This window comes from Pelobates fuscus, chromosome 5 (assembly GCF_036172605.1).
Source record: "Pelobates fuscus isolate aPelFus1 chromosome 5, aPelFus1.pri, whole genome shotgun sequence".
Classification (NCBI taxonomy): Eukaryota; Metazoa; Chordata; class Amphibia; order Anura; family Pelobatidae; genus Pelobates; species Pelobates fuscus.
The window spans coordinates 355,015,828-355,043,671 of record NC_086321.1 but is presented as its reverse complement, the minus strand read 5'-3'; the positions used below and the strand labels follow the sequence as shown (position 1 = coordinate 355,043,671).

Genomic DNA, 27,844 nt, shown 5'->3' with positions numbered 1-27,844 from the left:
CTTTTGGAATTTCAATGAATTTCTTGCAATTGTTGTGAGGTTTTTTAATTAATTCAAAACGAAGCTGAGCGCTCAGCATCTACAGCTAGCATTCTATCTGAAGTTCCATCACATTGTTTACCCGTCCTATCGCCTGCCACGGCAAGGGACTTTTTACCTCCGGTGGGGGCCCACACCGAGGTTAAGGTACATTATCTACATTTTTTACTGGAAATCATATAGGTTTTTTGCTGATAGAATTTTTTATTTATATTCACACTGGCGTTTTGTTTGTATGTATCCATTTTGCGTTTTGACACAAACTGACACAGCGGATCCACACTTCAGATTGCAACAAGCTGCTTCTCCCTGTGATACTGTTGCATTTTCTGAGGTGGGGTGGGGGGGGGCTCTGTTCATAGTTTGGGTTTACATCATTCTCGCAGGATGGTTTTTCAGTTGTCAATACTACATTATTGGTGTATCTTGGGTACATTTTATATCTGAAACCCAGTTTACTTTGTGAGAGAATTCTGGAATTTATAGTTGTTTTAAATTTTTGTTCTATTTTTATTAAATATATGTATTTTTAGAGACATTGTGCGTCACTCTCTCTCTCTCTCTCTCTCTCTATATATATATATATTTATATTTATAATACTACCAGGAGCGCACATACTAGTTTGGATTATTTTCAGATTTTTTCTTTACAGTCACTTTTAGATGTATGTAGCAGCCCACTTTTAGATGTATGTACCTTACATTATATTTGTCTACCATTATCTATTTTTACTTTTAGTTTATTCCCAAAGTCTGAATTCCAGCGCTGGATCTCTGTCCCTTTGTCCATCTGCTTGCTCAAAATCTGATTGGCTGAGAGCAGTGAGCTGATGCTCTCAGCCAATCAGTAACTCCCCATTCATGAAACTGGCAAGGGGCCTCCTGGCACCATAACAACTTTGATATATAATAACATTTCAATGAAGTAGTTATGGTGTTTGGGTGTTCCTTTAATCTTCAGCAGGCATAAATCGTTTGTCACAGTTTTTTCCACTGAACACCAAATTGCAGTGAACTGGAATTGCATTTGCTACAATGCACTGTTTAGTGAATAGACCTTTGCAATCGTATTTCCTCCTTTTCAAATTTACTTTTGTGTTTCTAGTACTCTAGATTCCAGAACCAAACACAATGCATCAATGAGGTCTCTTTGTTAAGGAGCCAAGTTTAACATCTATCTCCAATTCTGTGGCTAATGTTTGTGCTTCTCCAACAAAGCTTAGCTAGCTGAGACCTAGGCTAACTGGAAGACATCCAGCTGCTTACAAACACTCCTATCGCCCTTAGACAGCGAGCGGTGGCTGAAATCAGTGTGCTCACTATGCTAACCCTTAGCAAGTGTTTCCTTTCATGACACTATTACAGGATTTCTGATCGCCTCACCTCCAGGATGTGGTCGGAGGAGTCATGCAGAAGCATCACCAATGTTCCAGCACGAATGTAGTTGGCACAGTACGAAAACGATATCAGGAAAATAGTGGCAAAATGATGGATTATCTGTTCCTTCAGGTCCTGCCGGGATCAAAACAATGCGTTACTGCTTTGTTGATACAATTTATAGGAAAAGATTAACAGGGGTGTCAAGGTGGAAGAAGAAAAACAGAGGGAAGAAGAAAGACTGCAAAAGGTCATGTTAACGGGGTTCTTAACGAGTCAGTCTGTATTATAGGGAGTCTATATTAACACACTGGGAATCTGAGTAACTCTTCAAATCATACATTGATCATGAAATAGAACCTACACAATATTTATATACAGGGTGGGCCAAAATGCAGTGTAGGATTTGACTAGTGAATACCTTTTTAAAAAACAAATCAATTTCAATGACTTTACATACAATGATTGCCTAACATATGGAGATTTGTTTCATTAGTCATGGAAGAATACATATTTTAAATGAGCTTAATTTGCTGCCTCGCAAAGTCGGGCTCTTTTGGTTGACTTGTTCATGACGTTAGTTAATGTTTGAGGCTCTAGTGCTCAAATTTCTGCGCGGACTTTCTCCTTGAGCTGCTCAACTGTACTCGGTTTGTTCACGTACAACAGCTCCTTCAGATACCCCACAGGAAGAAATCGGTATCTGAAAGGTCGGGTGAATGTGGAGGCTTCCATTGAAGTGGCGGTGGTAAGCTTTTTGCGTCAAAATGACGCACCTGCCATTTTGAAAATAAAATTACACTATTTTTATTTGTTGTTCCTTTGTGACATTACCCATGATAAATCTTTAAAGGCTCAGTTTATAATATGTACCTGCAACACAAAAGATTGAAATACTAACAAATAAGTTATTTACCTGTCATATCCTACTCTGAGTTTTGGCCTACCCTGTATTTATATACATAGTGCTTACCTTTCTCTTTACATCAAACGCTATGGTGAGGAGCAAGGAGCAGTAGAATGCCAATTCTAATATGTAATACCAGTATAAAGATGAGACCAATGGCTGTGCAGGAAAAAAAAATATTACATTTAACTCTGAGAGTGCCATAATGTGCCAACCCACTGCAACATCTTTAATTAGCACCTGTTTGTACTAAATTGTTTAACCAAATGTTCTACACATAACACCATTACCTGAGCAGGTTACAGTATCTGAGCATGTTAGGGTAATGTTAGTGTATTTGGTAATGCCAGTTCCTTAGGAACATCGTGTTAGGACGCAGTCTACACATGGGACGTTTCTAAACAACGACCCAAATTATGAAGATACAGTTAGGAGACAAAGGCAAAGACATCATTAGCGGAAGAGTTTGAGGGGAAATGTAAATTGGTGACCTGCTTCTGGCCTGTGAATTTTGGAACTCATTGAGTTTCTAATGTCTCTAAACTAAAGGTCTTCAATGGATCTGGACAACAATTCTGGATGAAGGAGCAACAGATGCATACCCAACCTCAGCTTATAGTTCCCACTAGTTTGCACTGCCTTAATTATTTCAGTATTTTTTTCTATCAATGTACTTTCTTTCTGTCAGCATCAGTTATTTCCCTCATTACTCACCTGATGTGGGTAATTTGCCCAGAATTCCCGCTGGTTCCAGAGCCAAGGTTTCTAAAACAAGCATTACAGGTATTATAGAATAATTATTAGTCACAGAGAGTATACATTAATTTGTTAAGTTACAATTTCCTTATACACGTACTAAGCTAAACAAAATATTCTGTGTGAAAGTCTTACAAGATGTAATCAATTGGTCATATTAGATTACAAATAAATGAAGTACTTTTTTAACCCCACTATGCTAATTCTACTCAAACCTTAGTACAATCGACACCTATGAATATGCTGATGGTTTTGGTCCTCTGTTGGAAGATGTTCCAAGGCCAGTAGATATTTGCATCCTGTATAAGCTCAGGCACATACATTATTCTAGTAGATTGTACTCCCATCAATGACTCTAGCTGCCCCTGTGGTGCTCCTGAATCGACTAAGGTGATCCCAGAGCATGTTTTGATGTCCTCGGGTGCCCACACCACCGGAGAACTGAGAACTGCTTGGTAGTGTTCAGAGTCCAAGAAGCGGCCTATCTCCTCTTCTGCCCTGTGCTGCTGATTGGTGCCCCATTCCCCCTCCCCTTTGAACTGGTGGGGGTGATCCCGGGCTACTGACTGGAGGATCCCTTATAAGGCTGAGGGCGCATGGCATAACTTCTGAAGAAGCAATGGGCACCTGAGTGCTGGTGGGCGCCACGTGCTCCTCAGATCCCTATAGAGATACCTACAATGTCCTGCATTGCTTGAACGGAACGTTCAAGTGCTTTTGAAAGCACGCCTGGAACACGCTGTACCATGGGACCCGAAAAATGCTGTGAGCCCATGGACTGCAGCAGTACGAAAAGGCAGTGGCCTCTATCACATCCGGGCCCGAATGGCACAAAGATAGAGATGGAGATCTGTCGTGGGGCCGGCAGTAAACGAATTGGGACTATATCACAGATCACACTGGATCTTGGGATCATCGGGGGGATACCTGTGGACCATAATATACATAAATGAAAGTAGGGACTACTTTTCCTTATGTATAGCAATCAGGTTGACAAAACATGACAATGGGCGGAGCTTAAAGCAAGGTTCTGTTTCAGTTGCCAATCAAATTTACCCACAACCCATCAGCACGATTATGTACAGAGGAGAACAAAATGGCTTCTCACGGATATTGAGATCCGGCACAAGGAAGACAAGCTAAATATTAATAAAGTCAAATGGCAAGGAGGGGAGTATAATCATTAAAATACAGGGGGCATAAGGAATGGAAAACCAAAAAATAAATAAAAATACAGGTCTATTTTAAAAGGTGAATAACGTCTTTGTTTTTCACTTCTTTCAATCAATTTTTCATATTTTTTTTTTCTGCATTATCTTTATAGTGTCTTGAAAATAGGGGATCATTTAATAAATCATATTTTTACTTTATTAGACTGTAAGTCTGTTTAATGTTAAATGAGGAAAATGACATCATCTGTTATCTATGTTGGATGTTCGGGGATCCTTTTATCCTTTGCCGCTGTTCAAAGCATGGCTGCTGTAATGATATCTCGATGGCAGGTGGCAAGATGCAGCATGTGTTAGGAAGTGAACATCATCATTGAACTGAATGTCACACCACCAGTCCGCACCATATTAGCACGAAACACGGACAATCTACGTTGTATGTCCAGGAACACGCTGGAAAGTGGAAGTGTCTAAAAAATGATTTTGCAAACTGAGAGCAGGGAACCCACTTTTTTATTACTATTTATTTTAATGGAGAGATCCACAGAGGACAATCTCATTTTTTTTTTACTTTCCCTTTCAGTGCCGTGGGGGGTTAGGCGGCATCGCATTGCTGGTGCTTGTCTAGTAAGATCTTAAGATAAGATCTCACCTTGCATGGCATTCCGGAAGTAAAATGACTTTTTAGAAACTGTAAAACTGAGTCGCCATTTAGTGAATACCAAATAGAGCAGCAGTTTATTTGGTTTATCGTGTGCTCCCCTCTTCGGACGGAACCCTTTACCTATTGACATTGATGTAAATATCCACCACTTAGTGAATGTCAATTTCAATGTAACTTTCCAGTGACACAAAAACACAGAAAACAAACCTACGGTAAATCGTTGCACAAGTATTAAAGGGACACTATAGTCACCTGAACAACTTTAGCTTAATGAAGCAGTTTTGGTGTATAGAACATGCCCCTGCAGCCTCACTGCTCAATCCTCTGCCATTTAGGAGTTAAATCCCTTTGTTTATGAACCCTAGTCACACCTCCCTGCGTGTGACTTGCACAGCCTTCCATAAACACTTCCTGTAAAGAGAGCCCTATTTAGGCTTTCTTTATTGCAAGTTCTGTTTAATTAAGATTTTCTTATCCACTGCTATGTTAATAGCTTGCTAGACCCTGCAAAAGCCTCCTGTATGTGATTAAAGTTCAATTTAGAGATTGAGATACAATTATTTAAGGTAAATTACATATGTTTGAAAGTGAAACCAGTTTTATTTCATGCAGGCTCTGTCAATCATAGCCAGGGGAGGTGTGGCTAGGGTGCATAAACAGAAACAAAGTGATTTAACTCCTAAATGACAGTGAATTGAGCAGTGAAATTGCAGGGGAATGATCTATACACTAAAACTGCTTTATTTAGCTAAAGTAATTAAGGTGACTATAGTGTTGCTTTAAACATAGGCAGGACATTTTCATTATACATAAACAAATGAGATTATAAACCACATGGCTTGTGAGTGTTACTCTGTATAGGCTGAGTGCAGTGCTGATTTTTTATGTAATGCACTATTTTGTTGTACTTTTTTTTATCTGTTTGCAGATTTCTTACACTTTTGAAAATATCAAGTTCTATAGAAATGGCAGTATTTCTAGCCACCATTATCACCTTAGTTGTTTTGATGGTTTTATTGCCGGGTGCTTCACAGTTTAGCGTATAGGGGTTTTTAACTTTTATTGAATGTGGTGAGTTTCCTTTTAATTCTTTATCAAACGGTGGTTTTATTTCTAGAGAAGAGATAGAAGAGAAGGGGTAGGTGGTGGGGAAAAACCACCACCACTGCCCTAAAAAAGGTTGCAGGAGGTATAAGGGGCTTAACCCCAGGTAATTAACAGCAAAAAGACAGAAGGAGTGGGGTAGAGAATCCACCTATATAAAACAAGTGGAGAGTCCGACCCACTACAAATACCTCCCAAAATAAAGTATCACACAAATAGGGTGGAAAATAACCTTTATTCAAAAAAATATATATAATAATAATAGTATACAAATACCAGTTACACCAAAAAAAATGTGTGTAAGTAGAGGAAAAGAAAATACCAACACCAATAAAAACCTGGGTAGGTAGGACCTACCTAAAAGCCGTTTTACTCCAAACCTTGCGTCCTTTAGGAATATTGACCTTTTCCTTGAGGCGGTTAAAAGTGAGATAGACGGCATAGACAGCAAACACTTCTATTCTTTCCCCAGTGACAATCTATCGAGAAGGGAACAAACTGCCCTAAAATCACTTAGGGATAATGACAATGTCATTATTAAACAGGTAGATAAAGTAACCTTTTCCAAAGAATCTTCAGCCTGAGAGAAGGGTCTGCAACTGAGACCAGCATCACAATTTTGCCACATTGGTCGGTATCTCGGCTATTTCGGCAAAGAATAGGTGGACTGAACAAAGGGGGCCTTTGGGGCGTAGGTGCATTTTGTAAACAGTATTGTACTTTTTGTCGGTGAGTGCCATTCGTATTGATTGTTTCAATGAATTTAATTATTTTTATTAAACAGACTAATTTATTCTTTATTTACTTTTTCCGCCTTCTGATTTATACTACATTTTATCTGGCTTACCAAAACTTTGGTAAACTCATGTTTGGGGTTTTGAGTCCATGAAATAATATTATCGCACCAATTATGTTGTTTTACCCAGTTACCCTTTCTGAACACTGTGGATGTTGCCTTTTTTCTGTTGGCTGCATTTTTTTTAAATTCTTTATTTTATTTGTGCTTAGCGTGAACAATCATGTCTGCACTGCCACGATAGCTGGTGCAAGCAGGTACAGAAACATACATTAACATAGGTATGGCATTAAAATACACAGCACAGTTTGTTTTTTATATTCAGGATGGGAAACATGTTGGAGGTTAAGCATGGAATCATGGTTGCACCAAAGATCTTCTTGTCTCGATATTTAGTAATCCAGTAAACTGGTCAATCATGCAGCCTATGGGGATTAACATGCTAGCTGGACATAGCTGAGACTTGCTTGGTACATAAGGTCACATCACTGCACTATCTGAGCATATTATTAGCATTGCGCGTCAAGAGCTAACAGATTGTATACATGCAGTACAGTTATATTTGCCTGAGTATGTTAATTGTAAATCTGTTTAGACATATTAGCTAAATTACCAGGCTGGAGAGATGGAAGTGCAGGCTAAAACTGAAATCATAGTTAATATAGATTGAGTGAGAGAGACAGGTTTGTTAGGCAAGATGGCATGGTTAGTGTTGATTGAAAAACAAAAAGGAAAATTTATGCCACCGTGGTTAAAGAACCCTGGGTCCCCGGACAGAGACTGCCCTCCCTGATGAGAGGTGGACGTGATCCTGAATGTTGTTCAGGAGACAGAGAGTAGGCAGCCCCAGTCCCTGTGCAGAGAGCAGCCACCTCCCATCACTGGCAGGTCACAGTTCTGTGTGTCTCAGCTCCATGTGCGAATAATGAAGCTGTGGAGCCGCTTTGTCAGTCAGCTGGTCTCCGCTCAAGGTCCTTGGTGTCGATTGGAGCACTCCAGGTCGGGTCTCAGGTTAGGTAGGTTGCTCAAATGATTCCTCCCTGAGTAGCCCGCAGTGAGCGCCAAGGGCCCCGAGGAGGGGCCTCTTCCTCCATAGCGCACCGGTCAGGCCCAGCTGCCATCTTAGGTGATGTCTCTGATGGGAAGTCTCCGCTCGGGTAAGAGCCCCAGGGTAGGCCGGGATGACTCCCACCGGCCCAAAGGGGGGGGAAGCAGGGCCATCCCCCCACTGAGTTAGGGGACCCCCATGTTGCAGCCAGGCAGGATAGCAGGGCGGCGGCCGTTCACCCTACTCACCACCTGGATAGGCTTGACTAGGCCTCGATCTTAGAGTTCCGTGTTCTCCCCACAAGAGGCCCAGAATCAGGTCGCTGATTGTTCTCCAGTACTGGCACTTCTTAGTGCAGTTGCCTGTCGTGACTCAGCTCCAGAAGTTGCGTTTTTGGGACCAAATTGCCTGAGAATAGCAGGAGGTATAGTGCCATGCGTCTGCTCTGCTTGGCGGTCCGCCCCCTGTTGGCTGCATTTTTATGTAATCTTTCTAAAATAGTTGATTTGTCTTTTGTTCATCAGCTTGAGGTTGATAATAGAACATATGTTTTTAATCACTTGGCCTTTAGGAGGATTCTCCTGCTCTCCCCTGTCAATCATCTATCCACACAGAGGGCTATGACATCTTCATAGATTTCTATGCTGACAGCTGTTAGACATGTGGGGGGGAGGGATCATGTTGTTAAAATGTTAGTTCCACCCACCCCCCAAACATCTATATAACGGTATGTCCCAACATGTCTACCAGCACAATGTATAAATAGTGCCCTATACCATAACAGGCATGCAGATTCATCTCATATTGATGAAAACTGATACTTTCAGTATACAGAAGTATGTTTACATACAAACTTTTCCGCTTTAATATTTTATTTAAAAAAAAAAAAGAAGGTTTTTAAATGTGCATTTTGGCACTGCTTAGTATGACTTGCAGATTTATAACACTCGAAAAGAAATCTTTGTATACCGAACATCCACCATTCAACTGAATACTGAACCTTTTTTGGTATTGTTAGTGAACAATACTAATGTTAAGAAAATCTGGCTGGGAGGTTTAATTATGAAAAAATTTCCCTTAGGCCTTGCATACAGGATGCATTTATGTAATGTATACCGATGAGGCAATGACACAATACGTTCATTATACCACTGAAAAAAACTCACAGGTGCAGCAGACTAAGGAATCTGAAAGCGCAAGTAAGTCAGGAAAGAATTCTCATGACAAAGAACAGAAAATCCCAGCTACAGGTTTTACCCAGAACATATTTACACAATAAAACAACGTTATCCACATTCTAATCTTGATACCGGAGAAACTGACGGAAGCCAAGCACAGAGAGATGGACACAGGTTTCTTCAGGAAGGAAGAGATTCTTTATTGGATCACCGATCGGGACTCAGAGGGACTAGCGTCACCAAAATACAGCAAATTCTGAGCCCCGGACAATAGTGCAGGCTCCTTATATAGGCACATAACTCCTCCCATATTAAGCTCCACCCGCACATTCTCTTGACCAATCAATACAAATAAGAATTAACTTCCTGCTTGACCGCATGGCCTGTCCAGCACAATGGAGGAGGGGAATACTATATCCTGTATTCTTGCACATGCTCCGTACACTACTGATCGTATCTTGCCTCGTGCAACCAACTGATCGATACGTCAGCATATGCACGTACACATGCCACGTGGTAATCTCGGCCTACTAAATTTATTTTTACCGAGATTCCACCACATTCCCCCCTTTGATGCCTCTTGATATTTTACAATTACTTGAGGCATCACATAACCTTAGTTTTGCTTACACCGCAAGTTACCTTGAACCAGACCAGACTTATCTTATGATGTGAATCTTTTAACACTCATCTTCCTGCATTGGTTCTCCTTGATCTAGAGCCTTATACTTATATATCGCCATTATCTGTGCAGCAGCCTTCCTCTCTGCTATACTTCCTATCAGGCTTTGCACAGACCTAACTACTAAGGGTATAAGACACGGTAGGAGTAGACACAACAGTAAAATCAGTAGGACTCCACCTACCACTGCCTTAAGCCCTCCAAACCACTCATACCAGCTACCAAACCAACTACTTGGATTGTACCCTTTCCATACCTGAGTAGGCACATGCGCTAGTTTAACCATATGGCTAGTAAGCTCAGCTATTGCTTGCCCTTCGTCATCTATTTGAAGACAGCAATTGCTTAGGTTAAACTTCCCACATACACCTCCCTCTACTGCCAAAAGGTAATCCAAGGCTAATCTATTCTGGTATACTGCTGTCCTCATCCTGGTATTATGTTTCACTAGGAGATTGAGCGCTTGTGATGTTTCATTAGTGATAATCTCAACCACCGCCTGTAATCTTATAATGCGGTTGAGCATATAAATAGGGGTTCTATAACCAAAGGTACCATCTTCTGCCCACGTGGCTGGCCCATAGTAATCTATAATACGCTGGGGAGGCCATTCATTATCTTCCCAGGTGCCTATCTCTAGGGGTCCCCTTTTCTTCCTATGATTCACATCATACACTTTAACACCTAAAGTCTCACCTGTTTCAATCGGTAACAAGAAGAAGGATGGTTTGAGCATACCCAACACACATGCCCCTTCCCAGTCCTGTGGCAACTCCGAATAGGCTTTCTTACCACAGATCCAGTACAAATTTGCTGGGGCTCTCCAGGTAGATGTGATGGATAAATCAAACCACACATCCTTTAAACTGGCATATCTAGCAAACGGGTTAGATGGTTCTGAGACATTTGAAGCCGACCACCAAGTTGTATTTTTAGTATCATCATCATAAGCTTTTTGCCCTAGACAAGTTAATTCTCCTACAGAAGTATTATACATTATTCCTTTCCTTGCTATGCAAACATAACCTATGATGGAGGTCTTTAATCTCCACTCAGATTTACCTCTAACACTCAAATGATAATCGGCTTGTGTAGATATTAGTTGGTCAACTGCCTCAGAACCGGACATTACCTCCTTTGCTTCCCAAGGCCATTGGTCTCCCATGTTAGTACCTCCACACACATAGCAGTTGGTAACATTAAGACTACCGGCAATACTTTCAGCTAGGTCAATGAACAGGTTTTTAGCGTTATGGGGGATCTTATTATCTATACTCATCTCTTCATAAAAGGAATGGTATACTTGATGAGTCTGGGAGGATACCGTATCAGTCTCTATTCCTATAAACAATAATGTCCCAGGATCTAAACCCGTCCCGTATATCTGAAACCCAAATAAATTTCCATACTTATCTAGGAACTTGTCGGGGTTATTAATAAGTATATGGACTGGGTTGCATTCCATAGACTTACAATAAGGGCTAGTCGGCAACTTAGTCACTATCATGTCTTTATCTACTGTCTGTCCCCAAGTCGCCCACCCCACACAAGACCAATATGGGCAAAAGTTATAGTCTTTATTTGGGCATCTAGGACTTACATACTTATTTTTACTACTGGGACAAATATATTTATCATTAGACCCATACGTCCTCTCCCATATAAGATCCCCACATACATTCCACGGCTTTCTACCACTTGATATCGCTTTACACGCATCAAATAGCAGAACACCCGAAGAATATACGGATTCTAACACCGTCTTATTAATTAGGGTCCCCTGAGGATCTCCATTCCTGAGAGTCAACCAAATTGTACGAGGTTGATACTCTGGACTGAAGCACTTAGGTTCTCCTACTCCTAAATGGCACACACTATAGTCTATATTTAGGTATCTACATCTTGATACCTCTCCTTTACATTCGTATTGTGAATGCCAAATTAGGGTTTGGGAAATATGGTTACCTGTTCTCGTAGTCTTAATGCATGCCTCACAGCTAGGAGTGTCGGTACCTCTACCTTCCTGAATATAAAAACACATGTAAATAAACACAATCAAAAGCACATCTTTCGCCGTCATCCTCAGTCTTCGTCCGTGCGATGGAACCTCAGCTTCCAGGATGTGAGGGCTGCAGGGAATGGAGTTCTGCTCGTCTTCACAGGTGTCCCTTCGAGACTTTCCTGGCTTATACACTATGTGTTGGTAAGCGGACAGGCTTTATTATGGCCTTCTCACTCACACCTGTAACAATAAAATTTGTAATCCACAATAATTCCTCGTTACTCCGACTGAGTAGTGCGTTTCAACCGGATCTTGCAGGGATTCTCTGGATCTGCTGTAACTTGCCAAGAATCGACTGCTGCTGGTTTAACCCTGGAGTGATGTATCCACGGAGTTACTTCGGCTACTTTTATCGCTGTAGGGGTAGACAAAAGAACAACATAAGGACCTCTCCACTTGGGCCCTAACGGTACATTATTCCACTCTTTAATCCACACTTGGTCTCCTGGATGATAACTATGAACAGGGGGATAAATATTCACAGGTAATCTATCTTGTACCCATTTCTGTACCTCCTCCATAGTCTTACCCAACTCTACAACCTGCTGCCGGGTAATTCCTTCTCCCAACTGACTCAAATCCCCCCTTAAGTTACCAAGTACGGGAGGTGGTCGCCCATACATGATTTCAAAAGGAGAGAGGCCCATCCTTCTGGTAGGGGTACTGCGGATTCGCAATAGAGCTATGGGTAAGAGAACGTTCCACTTAAGTTGGGTTTCCTGACACATTTTAGCCAACTGGTTCTTAATAGTTCTATTCATTCTCTCTACCTTACCAGAACTCTGGGGTCTATATGCAGTATGAAGCCTCCACTTTATACCAAGCATATGAGTCAGTTGTTGTAGGCACTGGTGAACAAAAGCTGGACCATTGTCCGATCCTATAGAACAGGGTAGTCCATATCGGGGTATTATTTCTCGTAGCAGGAATCTTACAACTTCTCCTGCTTTCTCTGTACGAGTAGGACATGCTTCTACCCAGCCTGAATAGGTGCACACAATTACCAACAGGTAACGATGTCCACCCGATTTAGGCATCACTGTAAAGTCTATTTGTAGATCGGACATGGGGAGTCCCCCCATAAACTGGACTCCTGGTGGCTTTACTGGTCCTTGTCTTGCATTATTCTTAGCACACGTTACACATCTGCGTACAATGGCCTGAGTCAAGTTGGACAATCTTGGTATGTAGAAATGTTTCCTGAGAGATTCTTCAGTACTGTCTCTCCCAGAATGTGTCCCGTTGTGATCATTTTGGACAATTTCTACCGCTAGTGATGCTGGTATAACTATTCTTCCATCTTCTAGCTGATACCACTTGTTCTCCAAATACTTTCCCGGTTCAGTCTTTAACCACTCCTCTTCTTGAGCTGTATAAACTGGAGTCCATTGGGACAGTGGAGTTGGTATAAGAGCAGCTATATGCCCCACATACTCCTGTCTTCCTGATTCAGCAGCACGCTTAGCTGCACTATCTGCCATCCGATTTCCCTTGGTTACATCACCATCTCCTCTCAGATGCGCTCGACAATGTATGATACCGACTTCTTTCGGCTCCCACACTGCTTCCAATAGTTGTAGGATTTCGGCTGCGTATTTGATTTCTTTGCCTTCTGAATTCAGTAGTCCTCTTTCTTTATACAAAGCTCCGTGGGCATGAGTGGTTAAAAACGCATACTTAGAGTCCGTATAGATATTCACTCTTAAACCTTCAGCCAATTGTAACGCTCGTGTTAGTGCTATTAATTCTGCCTTTTGTGCTGATGTTCCTTTCGCCAGTGGCCGAGCTTCTATCACCTTGTCTATTGTTGTTACTGCATATCCTGCATAGCGGATCCCTTCTCTCACATAACTACTGCCGTCGGTATAATATTGAACATCGGGGTTCTGGATGGGAAAATCACGAAGATCTGGTCTACTTGAAAATACTTCATCCATTACTTCCAAACAGTCATGTTGACTTTCAGTAGGTTGTGGCAAAAGGGTAGCTGGATTTAAGGTGTTTACAGTCTCTAAATGCACTCTTGGGTTTTCACACAACATTGCTTGATACTTGGTCATACGGCTGTTACTAAACCAATGATTTCCTTTGTAATCCAACAACGTCTGTACTGCATGTGGGACTCGTACATAAAGTTCTTGACCCAGAGTGAGTTTATCGGCTTCAGCTACTAGCAGGGCGGCTGCAGCTACGGCTCTTAGACAAGGTGGAAGTCCGCTGGCCACTGCATCCAGTTGCTTAGACATGTAGGCAACAGGTCTTTGCCATGATCCCAAGTACTGTGTCAATACTCCCACAGCCATTCTTCTTTGCTCGTGTACATATAAGTAGAATGGTCGTGTGTGATCAGGTAGACCTAATGCTGGGGCACTCATCAAAGCCTTCTTCACATCTTCAAATGCCGTTTGCTGTTCTTGGGTCCATAAGAAGGGGTCGTGCTCTGTACCTTTGATGGCTGCGTACAGAGGTTTTGCCAGTATCGCATAGCTGGGAATCCATATCCTACAGAAGCCTGCTGCCCCCAAGAATTCTCGCACTTGTCTTCTATTCTTGGGTATTGGTATTTGGCAGACAGCTTCTTTTCTCTCTGGCCCTACTTGACAGTTGGCAAACACAACTGAGCCTTCTTCCTGGACACCTTGTATCCTGCCTTCCAGAGAATATGTAGTAGATCGTGCGTTGCTTGCTGACATTTTTCTTTTGTAACTGCTGCTATCAACAAGTCATCTACATATTGTAACAATACACATTCTCCTGGGATAGACTCGAAATCCAGTAGATCTTGACTTAGAGCTGAACCAAATAGGGTAGGTGAATTTTTAAACCCTTGGGGCAGTCTTGTCCAAGTCATTTGGCGTTTTGAGCCCGTTACAGCGTTCTCCCATTGGAAAGCGAAAATACATTGACTTTCTGCGGCAATTCGGAGGCAAAAGAAGGCATCTTTGAGATCTAAGACTGTGAAGTAAGTAGCCCCGCCCGGAATTAAAGCAAGCAGGTTATATGGATTGGGTACAACTGGATGTATACTAACAACCGCATCATTGACTGCTCTCAAGTCCTGTACAGGTCGATACTCATCTGTACCGGGCTTTTGAACAGGCAGCAATGGGGTGTTCCAGGGGGAAGTACAGAATTTTAGGATACCATACCGTATGAACTTATCCAGATAGGATTGGATGTTCTTCTTAGCCTTCTGTGGGATGTGGTATTGTCTTAGGCTCACTGGATAAACCCCAAGTTTCAGTTCAATTTTTATAGGTGGAATATTGCGGGCCAGTCCTGGTGGGTTGTTCTCTGCCCAAACTCCTGGTATGTTAAACAATGTCTCATCACTCCTAGGGTTTTGGCTAGTCAACACTGTATAAAGTCGCCACTCTTCTTCCTTTGGTACGGACAAAGTCATAATACCTGAAGGTCCATTAAACTTTAAGGATGTTGTTCCATTTGGTAGGAGCGTAATCTGCGCTTGTAATTTTGATAGCATATCACGTCCCAGCAATTGGACTGGACATTCAGGCATATAAAGGAATTGGTGTTTTACTACGTGGCCTCCCAATGTACAGAGTCGACTTTTAAGAACCGGTTTTTCAGCACTTCTTCCAGTTGCTCCTATCACAGTAATAGTCCTCCCAGATGGAGGAGCAACTAGATTAGTCACCACTGAATGTTCAGCACCAGTGTCGATCATGAACGCACTCCTTTTTCCCCCTATTGATACATCGACCATAGGCTCCGCTCGACCAAGGGGGATGGAGCCCGGTCGGTATCAATAGTCCTCCATGACCGTGTCAGCCAATCCTACAAAGTCCCTACCTTCTCTATCGCGGGACCTTTGCGCTGCTGGAATATACCTGTCTTCCCTAACACTTCCTCTGTTCCCATTACTCCCTCTATAACCATTACTCCCTCCGGGGCCTCCTCTACCTCTCGCTCTGCCTCTAAAGTTTCCGTAGCCTGCCCTGGGTTGGTCTCTCTCGTACTGCTCTCTTTGCGGACATTCGTTCCTCCAATGCCCTTCTTCCTTGCAATACGCGCATTGATCCCTACTCAAAGGCTCTCTACTCCATCTATTATTGCCTCTATCTGGGCCCCGTTTATCTACGCCTGCGATCGCTACCGCTAGCATATCAGTCTTTTTACGCATCTTGCGCTCTTCCTCTTTCTTACTTTCTGTATCCCTGTTCATATAGACCTTATTTGCTACCTCCATTAGTTGGGTGATGGACATACCTGCAAACCCTTCTAACTTTTGTAGCTTGCGCTTAATATCCCCGTATGCTTGGCTGACAAAGGCGGAGTTAACCATTCGGGAATTGTCTGCGTCTTCCGGATTAAAGGGGGTATACAAGCGGTATGCCTCCAATAATCGGTCATAAAAGACACTGGGCGCTTCATCGCTTTTCTGGATCACCTCAACTGGCTTCGACATGTTAATGGCTTTCTTTCCTCCTGCTTTCATGCCAGCAATTATAGCGTCTCTATAGGCTCTGAGTTGAACCATATCAGCACCATTTACGTTCCAATCGGGATCAGTGTTGGGATAGTGTGTTGCGGCCCATGCTGCTGGATTAGCTTGGTTCAAAACACGGGCTCTATCCTCTAGTGCTTTTATGGCTGCTTGATTTATTCTTGTCCTTTCCTCATTGTTAAATAAAGTCATTAGTAACTGCTGGCAATCAGCCCATGTCGGATTATGCGTCTGTACTATTGAGGTGAACAGATCAGTCATGGCTTGTGGTTTCTCAGTATACGAGGAATTATGGGTCTTCCAGTTTAAAAGATCGGTTGTGGTAAATGGGACATATACGAAGACTGGGTCAGCGTGTGCCATTTGACCTGCGGCATCGATATAAGCTGACCCGGGATTCAGACGAAGAGGCATCTGATAGTGCTTTAATTGTTGGGCACCAGTCAACTGTCGGGTTTGGATGGGGCTACGTAGAGAGGCGTCAGTCATGGGTTCCGGTCGGGGAGAGATAGGGTATGGGGATGTGGGAGGTTGGTTTTGGGAAAAGGTCGTAAATAAAACACTTCGAGCCGAGCTAGATGAAGCTTGACCGGAAGTCTGAAGTGGCGCCAAATCAGGATATTCGTTTCTAATGGGGGTGGGTTCTGGTTCCGGAAGGGGAGATTTAGTACGAGGGGGGGTGGATCCTGTACTGGAGGAGGAAGCGGAAGTGGATGGGGGTAATGAGGGGAGGGCTGCAGGACTTCCTGCGTTTGCGTCACTTCCTCTTAACGGAAAGTAAGGGGGCGGCAAAGGGATCTCGGACTCAGGGGGCGTGTCCAAAATGGGCCTAACACCAGTCCTAGTGGACGAACAAGTCCTAGCTACCATGAGGCGACACTGCTCCTCGTGGCATGTCTGGAGCCATTTTGGCGAGTCATTTACGGCCTGTCTCCAACAGTCAATATAAGGAAACTGCCCGTAAAGTTCAGGCCTACCTGATACAGCCACGTGTAAGCGCTGTACCAGAGTTAGATCCAAACTGCCACGTGGCGGCCATGCCGCAACCAAAGTAGGCCACTCCCTAGTACACAAAGTGACCAAACGTACAGGAGACATTTTAACCCCAAAATCACAAGTTTTGAATCCCTTTTTAAAATTCTTCACCATACAACCTAAGGGATCCGGAATCGTTGACTGCGACGCACCCATACTTAACAATGGAACGTCGTCGACAACGAATACTATACACGCGTACTATTCAACAGTCACACCCGTTTCCTCTGGCAACAGCACCACGTGGTACGGTTACCAAGTGAAACGTACACAATAACAATAAACACTCAGGGAATTCCCGTACACACACAGCTGTTACACCAGTCACTATATAATCAATATTATGCCCTTTGGCGTAACTATACAGTCACCCACGCTATAATTCTCTATATACGAATTACCCGTCTATAACACACCCCAGTAACATCGTCTTTTACAATTAGCGGTTACAGTACGGTTAGCATAGGTCAAAGCACAAGTTAAGGTCACAATACAATTATTAGTGGTTATGGTGTTAAACATGCAATGGACAACAATGATAAGTACTTATATACAGTGTCAGTAAATATACAGGGTTATGGTACCGTGCACTATAATACAGCAACACACTATTAACACTCTCGCTAGACGGCTGAGCTCGCGCTATCTAACAAGATATACACTTTACTAAACAATCGTTAACACATTTACAATTCCCAACTAAACTATTGGCCAGTACCTTGAATGGACTACCTAAAACTATATACACCCGTTTTGGTTAGCCACACTGCCCAATCACCACATATATAGCGAGCTAGAGAACCGAATTTACACAGGCGCCTCTTAGTCGCACTATCAAAAGTCTAGTGGGTTCCAAATTTACACGCCTTCCCACTTAGCCCAGATAGGATGAGAACTAGCGAACCGAATTTACACAGGCGTCGCTTAGTCTCCCGGTCCCTCCGACCTAGCGAACGTAATATACACCCTAGAACGCTAGTCTAGACAAGACACCGGTGTCCGGCTAGGGCTATTTACACCAGGACCCCGCCTGACTAACCAAATCAAACGGTCTGACTAAAGAGCGTTCGATCGAGCGGTGCGCCTTCGCTCCTTCCCTCCGACAGAGGGGGCAGATACACAGATTCAAAACCCCTTTGGGCCTACCGCACAATCGGTATACCCCTAGTGGGTCCTGACGTCTAAAACAGCAGTTGTCTTACCTCCTCGTTCCTGAACCTGAGTTCACACTCATCGACGGGGACACCCCAGCACTTCTCACGTAGAGGCCGATGATCTCCTGGACAATGGCCCAGTGGCGCCGAGACGAAGGGAGGTCCACGCAGAAGTTCAGGGGTGCAGCCGTAGAGAACGTGGGCAAAGATAGACCGTCTCACGCCTCTGCCTCTCAGCTACCGTTGAACGATGAGTTTCCCGGCCAATGCACCAAATGATACCGGAGAAACTGACGGAAGCCAAGCACAGAGAGATGGACACAGGTTTCTTCAGGAAGGAAGAGATTCTTTATTGGATCACCGATCGGGACTCAGAGGGACTAGCGTCACCAAAATACAGCAAATTCTGAGCCCCGGACAATAGTGCAGGCTCCTTATATAGGCACATAACTCCTCCCATATTAAGCTCCACCCGCACATTCTCTTGACCAATCAATACAAATAAGAATTAACTTCCTGCTTGACCGCATGGCCTGTCCAGCACAATGGAGGAGGGGAATACTATATCCTGTATTCTTGCACATGCTCCGTACACTACTGATCGTATCTTGCCTCGTGCAACCAACTGATCGATACGTCAGCATATGCACGTACACATGCCACGTGGTAATCTCGGCCTACTAAATTTATTTTTACCGAGAATCCACCACAATCTTAGGGAAGCATGAACCTGCAGCTCTTGTCAGGTCTAAGCCAACTGGAAAGCAGGTCTTGCCAACGCTATAGTCACATAAAAAAAAACGTAAACAAAACTGCGCACATCAAGCAATCAGGCGTTTCGTATTATTTAAACACCTGCTGAAGGTAAACAGAATATTTCCGTGAGTTTTCTGTTTATTTAGTCTATAATCTCCATTTTTCATATTTTATAGTCGGTGTTAATCTGGAACGTTGGTAGAACAGTTTCGGACGTTGCTACATTGTAGGAGGTCTCGCGCAAAAGCTTATTTAAAAATGTCTCATTTGATAAGTGGTAGTCTGCATCAGCTTGCTAGTGGGATGGAAAAGAGACGGGGGAAAAATAAATGAGAAGATACAGGAGTGCTGTAGGAAGAGAGATAAGTTTAGAGAGGAATGAGATAAGGATGGAGAAAGGACTGAGATGAAACTGACCATGATTAGGCTAGAACAGAAAAGCTGTAGGACTAGTAGAAGGGGTAGGAACAAACAGGAGACTGGTTACTCCCATGTCCTTGAACACTTCTTTTTGAAGTGGTCATCAAGGAAGGAATCGGAATGTGCATTATTTCAGCTTGAAACAAAGTACAACCAGAATTGTTTGCATTTTTATTCCAGGGGTTAGCTGCACTCCTGGCACATGTGACTAAGGCAGCCCAGAACTCTGTTCCGAGCTGCCGAATGTAAATTCTGTGCATATTTTATTTCTGTCGTGAACCAGCATCACCTGATTCTTTGAGTCTGTGTCTCCCTCCCAGAACAAAAACGTTTGGGCACCATCCTGTAGCTTTGTCAAGTAGACGTGGAAAGAATTGTTCATTTTTAAAAGAAAAAACAATTCTAAGGGTTGGAGTAGCAGTTTAATGAATGCATTATGTTTTCGAAGATTCAGGAGAATAAATTAGGCTAGCATAATGATTTTGGAGACAAAGCTACTGCCACCAGTCCTCAAGGAACGTACATACATGACCAAAAAAGTAAGGCACATGATCAATAATTGATTGCTATATTAAATCTACCATTTAATTTCATACTAAGTTTGTTATCAGGGTCAGAATATCTGGAAGGATTGGATAATTGGTCAGTCAAGTTATATGGGGATCAGTATCTCTGTCCTGTGGGTTATATCATAGTCTGTTTTCTCTTTGCACTATATGTTTTTAATAATTATTTATATGCAGTCTATGCGATAGTCTGCACAATATAGCATTAATGGTTAATTTGTCTGCATTAATGCACAACAATATTTAGTTGTGTCGGAATTGAATTTATGAATATCAGTAGATGTCACGTTCATGACTAGGTCAGATTCCAATATGCAAAAATAGGTAAAGGTCACTCAGATTATATGTTATGGGATTAATGAAAAAAAACACACCTGTTACAAGAACGTAAATCTGATACCCGGTACAGGTGACAAAATGAGCTTCAGGTAAGTAACCAGAGAAGAAAATGCTTTTTACATAGAGCAAAATAACAACAAACAAGACAAGGGGTCAGTGGAGGTAAATAGCACAATGCAACAAAAATAAACACGGGTCAGGGGGCACTGAAGTCACAATATACAAAAAATAGGTGAGCAGGAATGGACACTGGATCTGCAATTGACCTAAAAGTAGGCAAATAAAATGCACCTGGGGCGGCTGGAGATTTAATATATAGTTTTAAGGTGGCCTGAGTTGCAAATAGGTGAAATGTTGATCTGGTCTTTGTAGATGGGGTGCAGAGGTGGGATCTTCAACCTTTTCAGGATCGGAACAGCAGCATCTACATATTTGATAGGGGATAATGCAGGCACCAGCTGCAAAACGCGCCACTCCAATCAGCATTGAATCAATGCATCTCTATGGCAACGTTCAGCGCCTCCATGCAGAGCACTGTCCAATACTGACACAGGAAGTACCTCTAGTGGCCCTCTGAGTGACTGCCACTAGAGGTGTTCCTAGGCAGCAATGTAAACACTGCAGTTTCTCTGAAAAGCTTTGCATTAATTTGCAACAAATTAATTATGTAAATGTAAGCACATTTGTGCAGACCGTATGTTCAACAAATGTTTAACATTCATTTGGACGGACAAATATTCCATGTGACCTTTCTTTGCCCAACAAAAGTAATTTTTCCAAATCCGATAAATATCCTTCCCTATTGGAGAATACATAACTTTAATCAATTAATTTGAAGTACTGTGTAATGTGCTATGGTCTAAAACAGAAAAATAGGTAAGAAGGTAATTTCAGATATAAACAGAAACTTTACTCATAACATGATATTAGGATATTATACGCTCTGTCATTTTCCATTACATACAGATCTATACGCGTTTGAGCTAAGTCTTATATAATCGCATGCCTGTCCCCTAACACAGAATCACTGTATACTCACATCTTTCAGCACAGCAAGGCCAGTAAGGAACGCAACCAAATAGAAGACATATCTCCAACTAAAGAGAAAAAAAGAAGAAAAAAAAACCCCATTGTGCAAGGTTTGAAAAATATTTTAAAACCAAACAAACAAACATACAATTGTACAAGGACATTAATGCTAAAAAAAAAAAAAAAAAAAAAGAAAAGAAAAGTAAAAAAATGATGTGTCCCAAAAAAATGAAATAAACTTGATGTGAGTGAGACATATTTGATATATTATTCAAAATAAATCCCAGTTATGTACATGTAAGTCACTTGAAGTTCTGTAAATCTGTGCTGAAGGCTCTCTTGCTTCTGTTAGAGGGTTTTGGTAAGTGTGGATTTGCAGCCTTTGTCAGTCATCTGTAGAAAAAGCATTGAAAAAGCCAAAGTGGTCAAAATGTTGGGGTAACATAAGGTTCCTTTGGGCTCCTAAGTCTGATGATTTTGACCAAAAACAGAGTGTATAGCTATGCAAAGTATTGCTTAATCGTATTGCTTGTGAACGATACATGCTTTAAAAAATACCACATTTTTGTTTTGTTTATTGTGTTTTACTAATAAAGACTATTGTAGTGTTTCTCTCTTGTGTGTTTGGACGATCTGATTCGATATTGGTATATTTGGTGGTTTGAGCTCTGTTTTGCACAGATTACTGAATTATTATATGTGTGCACACAGTCAAAAACTTGAGGGTGACCTATTAATTTATATAATTATATTGTTTACAACTGTTCTTTACTTGAATTTTTAGTAGTCTACTACATATTTGTTAACTTATCCCTGGGTCAATACAGCTACTTGAGCCTACTGCAGTTATTCTGCACATTTAGTGCAATGTAGTCAGTCACATACTATCCTATTAGAAATGTATCATTGAGATAAGCTAGACTCAAAAAGTTCTGAAAATCGCATGTACTTCACGTACTCTTAAAAAAAAAAAAACTCTAAAAACCCCAAAAGACTAAACTGGTATGCCGTAAGAATACGCACTTAAAATATAAATAGTGGACTGAGATTTTTGATATGAAAGAATATATTAAACACAAATATTGATGCAAATAATAGTAAGCAACTGAATTATGGGTTTAGCGAACATACAGATATTACTAGGACTCAGGCGAAATGGGATTGAATACGACTCGGGTAATTAAGGAAGATATATATAGATCTTAATACGGGAAGGGAGAGCAAATAGGTAAGTGCTCTGGCCCGAAATTAAAGAACAAACATATCAAAAATGAGAAAAACAAGGATCATAACATGGGTTCATTTGGCACGAATGTTAAAAATAGCCTCAGAGAGCGAGGGATACCGTCCAGTTTCAGAACCAACAGGAAAACCTCTTATCGTAATAGGGGAAAAATAAATGGCATTTAAAAAAAAAAGTCATATTTCAATAAAGTGCTCTAACATAGATTGGGGGAAATCTAGCTAAAATTGGAAAAAAAAAAATCAACAGGAAGTAAAAACCATAAACTGCAAAATGTTATCACTTTGTATGTTTAGGAAATGTAGTTCTGGCTTCAACGGATAGGCACTCTGCAAAAATTGTGGAAAGTATATTAGAACTGCTAAAATGGAACTACTTCCTTAAAAAACAGTGTTAATTATATTAAAACTAAATACCATCAAATATACAGCAAAAACACCTAATATATCCTTCAAACACCATTGCAGACCATCTGCGACACTACCTCAGATAACATGTTGGCCAAATCACTGGTGTGACAAAGTGTCCACACCTATACCCTCTTAACTCTAATAATTTTAGAAGGGAGATGGGATTTTTTCCACAGTGTCCTTCTTGCAATATCGAGAAATGTCAACCAAAACTCTTAATTCCTGCTCATTAAAACTGGATTTAAAAATTAAAGCCCAAACACACAAAATATCCAAATGCAACTACCGAATACTGGGTAGCTGTGAGTCTTCTTCTTTTTTTTTTTTGAGGATCCATACAACAAGAACATCTAATGCAGGCTTCCCCAAACTCCGGGCCTCCAGATGTTGCTGAACTACAACTCCCATGATTCTCAGCCTATCTATTTCATTCATAGAATCGTGGGAGTTGTAGTTCAGCAACATCTGGAGGGACGGAGTTTCGGGAAGCCTGATCTAATGGAAGATGTCGCATTTCCTCTGCTCTCTTTAAAGCCATTTCAGAACCACAGAAAAGAGTAGACCAGTGAAAGGTGTATGTATATGTGTAGCACTGTAAAAGTGTTTGTCAGTGTGAGTGTATTGTAACTGTGTGTGTATGTGTGTGTTTGGCAGTGTGTATTGAGGTGCATGCGTGTATCTGTGTGTACCTGTGACAGTGTCTGGAATGCATATATTGTGTGCGTGTGTCTGTGAATATGTTTCTCTGGGAGTGTGTGTCGGGGTATCTCTTGGGAGTTTGTGTCTCTGTCTGTTATTGTGAGTATGCCAGGGATCCCAGCATGTAGTTTTGTAAGGGGCCCCAACAATTCTCATGGCGGCCCTCGTGGCAGGTATAGTTTTACACTTCACCCATTGTGGTATGTTTTCCCACCTCACCTGGCCTCACAGAATTTCCGACTTGTACTTGGTCTGTCTTGGTTCCTGCGACATCTGAACCAGCGTTCAACTTGGCGATTCTGCATGTTACATTGAGCAGACAAGCAGCGAACCTCGCTCTGCGACAAAGATTGGTTCATTAGACATAACAAGACGCCAGTGAAACACGATAACGATATTTAATGGGGCACAATCATTTTGTATGCAATTAACTAATGTGTGGCATAGAGTATATTAAGTTTCTTTTAATTTCTTATTTTCTATTTGTTGTATTGCAAATTCTGGATTTCAACTGTATATGGCAATATAATTAGATGTGTGAGAAAGAAAACATTCTCAACGTGTTTAACAAGATTTCACTACAAACAATATGTAAAGAAACATAAAGAAATTGGTGTTTCTGGAAAATGAACATATATGAGCTAAAAATAACATTATATCCTGAACCATGTATCTTGTATACAAAAATAAGTTTATACCCCCCGTGCAGAGTAGCCTTTCCACTGTCGGGTTCCTACAGACTCCAAGTTGATGGAACAAATGCACCAAGTTTTGTTTGCTATGATTTTGTTAATTTAGTTAGATTAAATAGACAGTCTAAGCACATAAGTCACGACATCTTTACGTATTGGTAAAATATTGCCGATTATAAGAAATGGAAATGTTTACAACTAATCAAAAACACACTCTAGTGGCTATGAGACAGACAACCAAGAGAGCTGCTTCCTCCTTAATTCTTTGATTTCCATAAGGAATTTATGTTCTGCATCATCATGCACAGAGTAATGATGAATAACAGAGCTAATGCTTCTCTATGAGAAGCCCCGGATTCAGTACTTCTCTACGACAGTCACAGGATTGGCGGATCATGCTGACTGTCACACATGTGTAGTGTGTCATCGTCACTGCTGGAAGTAACTGCTGAGCCTCCATTGCCTCATGGTTCCCTAGGCATGTGCACTTCTTAAAGGGAAAGGGGGTGAGACACTGTAAAGGGGAGTGCCAGTAATGCGAAGATGACGTGAGTGGTGTATTCCTCTCTTCCCTATAAATTGGCCATTCTCCCAGTCCTCCACGCTCAGTTGTACTGTACTCCCTGAGTTGCCTATCACTGAGTTTATCCCATGCCTTATTGTTCTCCTGGTACCTGATCCTTCTGCCGGAACTTCGCTTGTGAACCTGTGCTGCCCAAACTGACCCCTTGCTCCTGACTATGCCTCCATCTTATCCACGTCTGTTCTTTGCCTTGGTTATTTTTGCCTGTCAATTAACCCCATACAGGTCTCCTTCCGCTAAACCTGGCAGAGAAGCATCTGATTGAACAAACGTCATCAGGATTGAAGACTTCACTAGGTGAGGATCAGGTTGCAGTGAGGAGCCTGTCTCGGTGCTGGAGTAAAGGTAAGTTCTATATTTTTAAATATTTCTTAAAAAGGGGTAGGAGAGAGCCCAGTGCTGGAAACTTAAAAAACCACAGCTAACAAAAGAATAAAAAGAAATATATATATTTTTTTAACGCTAGTATAATGTAGTGTTACCGCAATGGTTCTTCGACTAATTAATCTGACAATGGGTTCGTATAACAAACTTACCTCTGTCGGCTGGTTTCTCTGCTTTAAGTAGAAGGCTTCAAGGACTGGGTTTGGCGTGGCTTTCACATTTTTTTTCTTCTCCTGCATCCCCAGCAGTCTGCTCAGTGGTAACGCAACATACCTGAAAGCAAGTGTTTTATGGATTAATGAACAAGAGATAAAAAATAACTGTTCAATTAATTTGCATACATTAGACTGAGCCAATAAAAAAAATAAAAAATGTCAATATATTGCTGATTGCCCATGTGAGATGATTCTAGCTATTACATCATATTTTACTACATATTTGTTTAAAATAGCTGCCATTTTACTCCATGGCATATCAGGAGAGTCTGTTGTAGTATAAAAATATTTTTTTTTTTTCTAAGTATTCTACAAGTCATTAAACGTTCGATTTTTTTTAAAGGAACACTATACGGCCAGGAACACAAAGATTTATTCCTGACCTTATAGTGTTAAACTCACCATCTAGCCCCCCTGGCCCTCCCTCACTCCCCTAAATATGGCTGAATCTTACTTTTATTCCAGTCTGCTGGTGCTGGTTCTGATTCCCGATCTGCCTCCTTGGCTGACACCATCAGAAGTGATGAACTCAGTCAATCACAATGCTTTCCCAAGGAGGCAAGTGGGAGGCGGAGCCAAACGCAGACCTGGCCAATTGGTGTCAATGTCTCCATGCAGAGTGTACAGACACTGAATGTCAGTGCTGCACATTGTGCAGCACTGCCCCAGGAAGCACCTCTCGTAACCATCTGAGGAGTGGCCAGTTGAGGTATCCCTAGGCTGTAATGTAAACACTGCAATTTCTCTGAAAAAATAGTATTTACTGCAAAAAGCATGCAGGGAATGATTATAATCACCAGAACAAATACAATAAGCTGTCGTTGTTCTGGTGACTATAGTGTCCCTTTAAGTATAATATAACAATGTGAACCCCTCAATACTAAACAATATAAGTGTAAAGTCTGCATTGGGAAAACAAGATGGTTATAACACAAGGCTAGGTACTTGCAAACACTGATGTTTTATAAACGCCTAACATCCAATCACCTTATTTTATTATAGTCAGGAAGATATGAAGTGAAAGAAAGGTCATACAGTTATCTCCACTAAAATACACTTTATACTAATATACCACTATTTTCACACGCACACACTGGCACAGCATTTACACACTGAACACACACCACAAAAATGTATTCCTGCATTTACACGCACAGACATTTCATTACACACACAACACTGCATTCACTAACCTTGACACAAATACACTCTTTCATTTAGACACACATTGTGAAGCTATATATACACACACACACACACACACACAAACAAATGTACAATTTTGCACTACTCACAAAGACATCGTTACTCTATTTTTATTCTAATCAGGCATAGTTTGTTCACAAAATAATTATTTTATTGGAATACATACTGAATGAAAGAATTCAAGTAAAAATAAAATAGCCAAGCTCTGAATATAACTAAACTGGCAATTTTTTTTTTTAAATTGCCTATTTTGGCCTACGTTTTGCAGTCTGTGTTTGAATTCAGTAAATGTAACTGTTTAGTGAATAACCCCACATGTATTTAATGGACGTGAAAGGGGCACAGGGCATATCTTTGCCCAGCAGCCCAGGCTGCTGTCAGTCCACCCATGGACACTGTGTATCAGTGTGTGTCTGACATTGTGAATATATGTGTATGTGTGACAGTTGTGTGGCTTTGCATGTAGGAGCAAAGCTAATGACTTTGCAAGAGGCCCTAAGATTACTTGTGGCAGCCCTTATTATACTGAAATACAGACAGTACTTCACACTGGTGGGGAGCAGGCTGTGTGCATCGTGTGGTCCCCTGTACTATCCCTCATTTTAAAATAAAATTGTTAAATTAAAAGTTGATACAAGCTAAGGGCCTTCCGGGTGCGAAGAATCAACAGTGAGAGATTTCTGGCCTATAGTTAAAGTATTAAATGACTACATTAAGCAAACTATTTTTTTTTTTTGTTTGTGTTATTTTGATACCGGAGAAACTGACGGAAGCCAAGCACAGAGAGATGGACACAGGTTTCTTCAGGAAGGAAGAGATTCTTTATTGGATCACCGATCGGGACTCAGAGGGACTAATGTCAC

At 41.5% G+C, this 27,844-nt stretch overlaps 1 protein-coding gene across 1 annotated transcript in view; it reads right to left on the bottom strand.

The window, feature by feature from the left end:
• Positions 1–27,844, bottom strand: part of LOC134611761 (ceramide synthase 2-like) — a 112,318-nt gene that overhangs the window by 16,699 nt on the left and 67,775 nt on the right. Inside the window, exons 3-8 of the mRNA XM_063455968.1 lie at positions 25,713–25,833; positions 24,121–24,239; positions 21,560–21,617; positions 3,038–3,088; positions 2,390–2,482; positions 1,423–1,551 (exon numbers count right to left, since the gene is read on the bottom strand). Of these exons, the coding sequence (XP_063312038.1) occupies positions 1,423–1,551; positions 2,390–2,482; positions 3,038–3,088; positions 21,560–21,617; positions 24,121–24,239; positions 25,713–25,833 (571 nt within the window). The remainder of the gene's footprint in view (positions 1–1,422; positions 1,552–2,389; positions 2,483–3,037; positions 3,089–21,559; positions 21,618–24,120; positions 24,240–25,712; positions 25,834–27,844) is intronic.